Raw genomic sequence first — 4,302 nt, 5'->3', positions numbered from 1 at the left:
GGGGACACGCCAGCCCCTTGGGGACGAGCCATCTGTCTAGGGATAAGCCATCCCCTGGGGACACGCCAGCCCCTCATAGGATGGGGCCGTCCCTGTAGGGCCGAGCCGTCCCCCTGGGGACAATCCATCCCTCTGGGGACAAGCCACAGCCTACAGCGGAGCCGTCCCTGGGGGCCTCGTCCCACTGCAAGCAGTTCTGGGGCTGCCTGGCCGAGGCAGCCGTGCGCTGGCACACACACGCGCGCGTCCCCACGTGTTGCCAGAGGGTCCTTCCCTGGGGCACGGCCAGCAGGGCTGGGGGGGGCTCCATGTCCCGCATCCCCCTGCACCCGCTGGGATCCCGCAGCCCCAGGGCTACGCCGAGCTGGGGGTGACGTGCCCGTCGCTGGCCTCGCTCCAGTTCACAGCCCACTCCTTCCTCTGGATGGTGCCCATCTTCTCCTCGCGGAACTGCTGCCGCTCCTCCCGCGGGATCTTCACGGCGTGGTACTGCGGCACGGCCGGCGGCGCGTAGCGCGCCCGGCGGAAAAAGCCCAGCTGCGGGGAGCGGGGGGTCAGCACCGGGGGGGCTGCGGGCGGCGCCCGGCCACGGCTCAGCCCCGCTGGGCTGCGCAGGCAGCCAGATGGGGTCGGGTCCGGCTCCACGTGCTCACAGCTCTGCGCTCGCCTGTCCCGCTGTGCTCCCCCCAGAAGTCACCACGGGGGCACGCACGTTGCACCGCTGCTGCGAGCCCTCACACACCTGCGTGCCAGGCTCAGCACCGCAAACCCCGGCACGGCCATGCACCGGCAGCACCGCAGGCTCCTACCCTGCCAGCCCGCTGCTGCAAACCCTCATCCATCCACCCCGGGGCTGCAAACCCTGGCACACCCACACGCCAGCACTGCAAACCTTGGCACACGCGTGCACCGCCACGGCAAACCCTGGCACACCCACGCAGCAGCACTGCAAACCCTCGCACCCGGCTACCCTGACACTGCAAACCCTCTTCCGCCCACCCCGCTGCTTCAAACCCTCGCACAGCTGCATGCAGACGCCGCAAGCCCTCGTCCCTCCGCCTGGGCACACTGCACGCCTTCGCACATCCTTGCAGGGGGGCTGCGCGCCCGTGCGCACCCGTGCTGGCTGCCGCCGGCCTGGGGAGCCGGCCCCGCGTTACCGCTGGCCCTCCAGAGCCTGCTTGTCCGCCTCGGAGGGCTGCAGCCTCCGGCGGGCCCGGTAATAATTAGTGGTGTAGCGGGAGGTTTGGCTGCTCCGCTTGAAGAAGCCGCACTGGGGAGGAAGTGAGAAGGTGAGGCTGGGCACGGCACGGCACGGCACTGCTCCAACAGCACGGCGTGGCACAGCATGGCACGGCAGTGCCTTGACACCACGGCACTGCACGGCACAGCGTGGCACAGCAGTGTCCTGACACCACGGCATGGCACAGCGTGGCACAGCAGTGCCCTGACACCACGGCCCCGCGTGGCACGGCACAGCACGGCGTAGCAGTGACCCAGCAGCACGGCACGGCACGGCGTGGCACGGTAGGGGTAGCATGGCACAGCCAGGGCACCCCGTGCCACGGGGAGGGGACACATCCTGCCGCAGGGACCCCGTCCCCCTCGCTCACCTTCCAGAGGATGAAGACCAGCAGGGCCAGGACGAGGATGCCGGCCAGCACGGCCAGGAGGATGACCCACCAGGGCACGCCGCCAGCCACCGCCACCCCGGGGTCCAGGTAGATGGTGACAGGGATCTGGGGACGGCAGTGTGGGTCAGGGGGTGGCGGGGAGGGCGCCGGGTGCCGGGGGCGTGGGGTCAGACCTGCGTGGAGGCGTCCTTCAGCACCAAGTTCTTGATGGAGGAGGTCACCGAGACGCTGGCGCGCACGATCAGCTCCACCGAGGTGACAGCCAGGAACTCCTGCAGCGGGGGCACGGGACAGGGCTCGTCCTTGTCCCCATCCCCGTCCCCGTCCCCGTTCCCCTCTTACCTCCAGGAAGGTGCTGTTCCAGAGCCGCCCGCGGGCGGTGAGCACGGCGGCACGCTCAAAGCTGTGCAGCGGGCAGCGGAACGCCAGGCAGCGCGCAGTGCCTAAGGCACAGTCCTGGGGGACAGGGGGGTCACAGCGTGGCCACGCAGCCCAGGAGCGAGAGCACCCCAGGACCGGGAGCACCCCAGGAACGTGAACAGCCTAGGGATGGCAGCACCCCGATAGCAGGAGCACCCCAGCCCCGCTCACCAGTGTCACGTTCCTTTTCCTTTCTGCGGCTGCTGGCACCCGCCAGGACCCCGCAGCGGGTGCTTCGGCGAGCTCAGTGTCCCCTGGTGGCTCCTGGGGGGCGAGGACTGGCATGGAGAGGGGACACCCTCCCCCCCCCGGCCCCCCCCCCCCCCCCCCCCCCCCCCCCCCGCCATACCAGGGCCAGCAGCAGCGGGTTGGCAGCGGGGCTGCAGGCTGCCCGCGGCCCCGGCGCGGCCGCCAGCTCCAGCTGCAGCGGGTACAGGAGCCACTTCCCATTGCTGAGCTCGTGGGGCCACTGCAGGGTGAGGAAGGCCGAGCCCAGCGTCTTCAGCGACTGGCCCCGGTTGGAGACCTGCAGGGAACGATGGTGCATGAATATGGGGGGCCGGGGGACACGGCTGCACCCTCCCCCCCCCCTCCCAAACCCGAGCCCCCCGGACTCACCGTCACCTCGAAGCGCACGGCGCTGCCCACCTGGCTCTCCCGCCGCACCGCGCTCTCGCCCCGCACCACCCCGCCGAAGAAGAGCCGGGGCGGCACGGCCACGCTGCGGGGACACAGCGGTGGGGGTCAGGGGGAGCCGGGGTTCGGGGGGGGGGGCACCCCCTCCCCGCTACCACTCACCCCGTCACGGAGAGAGGCAGCTCGATGACCACGCGTGCCCGAGCCACCACCGGCTCCAGCCCCGGCTGCTCACTGATCCTGGGGAAATGAGGGGGGTCGGGAGGGGGGGGGGATCACTATGAGCCCCCCCGCACACACACACACCACCTGCAGAGCCCCCGGCACCCGCCCTGGCTCACGTGGACAGGGCCAGCTCCACCGCCAGGTCCGTGGTCTGGAGGGTGATGCCCAGGGTGCTGAGGACGAGGTAGAAACGCACCTGGGGGCACAGGGCGAGGGTTGGGGCTGGGGGTCCCGGGAGGGTCAAGGGAGGGGTCTCAGGGTGCTGCACCCACCTGGGCTCCGCGTTTCATGGGGTTCCCCAGCTCGCACTCCACCTGCGAGCCGTTCTGGTTGGCGAGGCACACCACCGGCTTGTCCTGGGGGCAGAGAGCTGAGGACCCACCGCGGGCGCTCCCCATCCTGCACCCCCGGCACCAGCCCCATCCCAAAGCCCAGCCCCCCCAAAATCCACCCCCCTGCATCCATCCCCATCCCACCCCCTCAGCACCCTCAGGACCACCCCCCATCCCTCTGCATCCCTGGGACCCCCGGGTCCATCCCCACCCCTCTGCACCCCCAAAGCCCCCCTCCCTTGCCCCCCAACCCGTCCCCTGCCGCACCGAGGGTGCCCGGCCGTCGTAGGGGCGCACGGCGGAGTAGGGCAGCTCCTCGGGGAAGGTGGCGGTGAGCACGGCCTCGTGGGCATCGTCCCCGTCCCGCTGCGGCTCCGCGGGGTCCGAGGGCAGGTTGGTGACGTGGATCTCCAGGGCCACGTCCTTCTGGTCGCTCATGGCGAAGATGGCAGTGCCATCCTCACCCCTGGGGGGGGACACACACAGCACTGTGAGCCCCCGCCGGGCATCGCCTCCACCCCGTGGGGTGAGGATGTGTTGGGGGGGGGGGACAGACAGCGCCCAGCCCCGCTCACCTGGGCAGGGGCACGAAATCGGCGTCCCCCAGGCGGGCGCAGAACTGGAAGCGCAGCTGCAGGTTGCTCTGGCAGATCTTGTCGTCGCCGCAGCCCTGCTTCAGAAAGTGCACCTGCGGGGGGGGGGGACACGGCGGGGTCGGGGACACCTCGAGGGAGGCAGCCCCCGAGCGGGACGGCTCCTCACCTCCGTGCGCTGGCTGCTGGGCTGCTGGGGGCTGAGCACGGGGGACAGGGGCGGCAGGGCGGCCCCCCGGCTGTGCCGTGCCGCCCCCCGGCTGTGCCGAGCTGCCCCAGCCCCCTGGATGCCGTAGGCGAGGGTGACGGCGATGGGGCGCAGCTTGTCACGGATGCTGTCCTGGGGACAGCAAGAGCAAGGGTGAGGGTAAGGGGGGGACGGGGACAGGGACGGGACAGGGATGGGGATGAGCCGGGGACAGGGATGAGGATGGGACAGGGATGGGGACAGGGATGGGGATG

At 71.2% G+C, this 4,302-nt stretch overlaps 1 protein-coding gene across 1 annotated transcript in view; it reads right to left on the bottom strand.

Annotated features, from left to right (window-relative positions):
* Positions 1-275: 275 nt before the first annotated feature.
* ITGA7 (integrin subunit alpha 7) overlaps positions 276-4,302 on the bottom strand; it is a gene marked incomplete at its 5' end in the record, with an annotated part of 6,656 nt that continues 2,629 nt past the window's right edge. Inside the window, 13 exons of the mRNA XM_035308819.1 lie at positions 276-537; positions 1,614-1,739; positions 1,808-1,906; positions 1,977-2,090; positions 2,226-2,318; positions 2,404-2,580; positions 2,673-2,775; positions 2,853-2,930; positions 3,032-3,111; positions 3,188-3,271; positions 3,515-3,713; positions 3,823-3,935; positions 4,010-4,180. Coding sequence (XP_035164710.1) covers positions 355-537; positions 1,614-1,739; positions 1,808-1,906; positions 1,977-2,090; positions 2,226-2,318; positions 2,404-2,580; positions 2,673-2,775; positions 2,853-2,930; positions 3,032-3,111; positions 3,188-3,271; positions 3,515-3,713; positions 3,823-3,935; positions 4,010-4,180 — 1,620 coding nt within the window. The remainder of the gene's footprint in view (positions 538-1,613; positions 1,740-1,807; positions 1,907-1,976; positions 2,091-2,225; positions 2,319-2,403; positions 2,581-2,672; positions 2,776-2,852; positions 2,931-3,031; positions 3,112-3,187; positions 3,272-3,514; positions 3,714-3,822; positions 3,936-4,009; positions 4,181-4,302) is intronic.

This window comes from Oxyura jamaicensis, chromosome 33, assembly GCF_011077185.1.
Source record: "Oxyura jamaicensis isolate SHBP4307 breed ruddy duck chromosome 33, BPBGC_Ojam_1.0, whole genome shotgun sequence".
Classification (NCBI taxonomy): domain Eukaryota; kingdom Metazoa; phylum Chordata; class Aves; order Anseriformes; family Anatidae; genus Oxyura; species Oxyura jamaicensis.
This window is presented reverse-complemented; position numbering and strand designations above follow the sequence as displayed.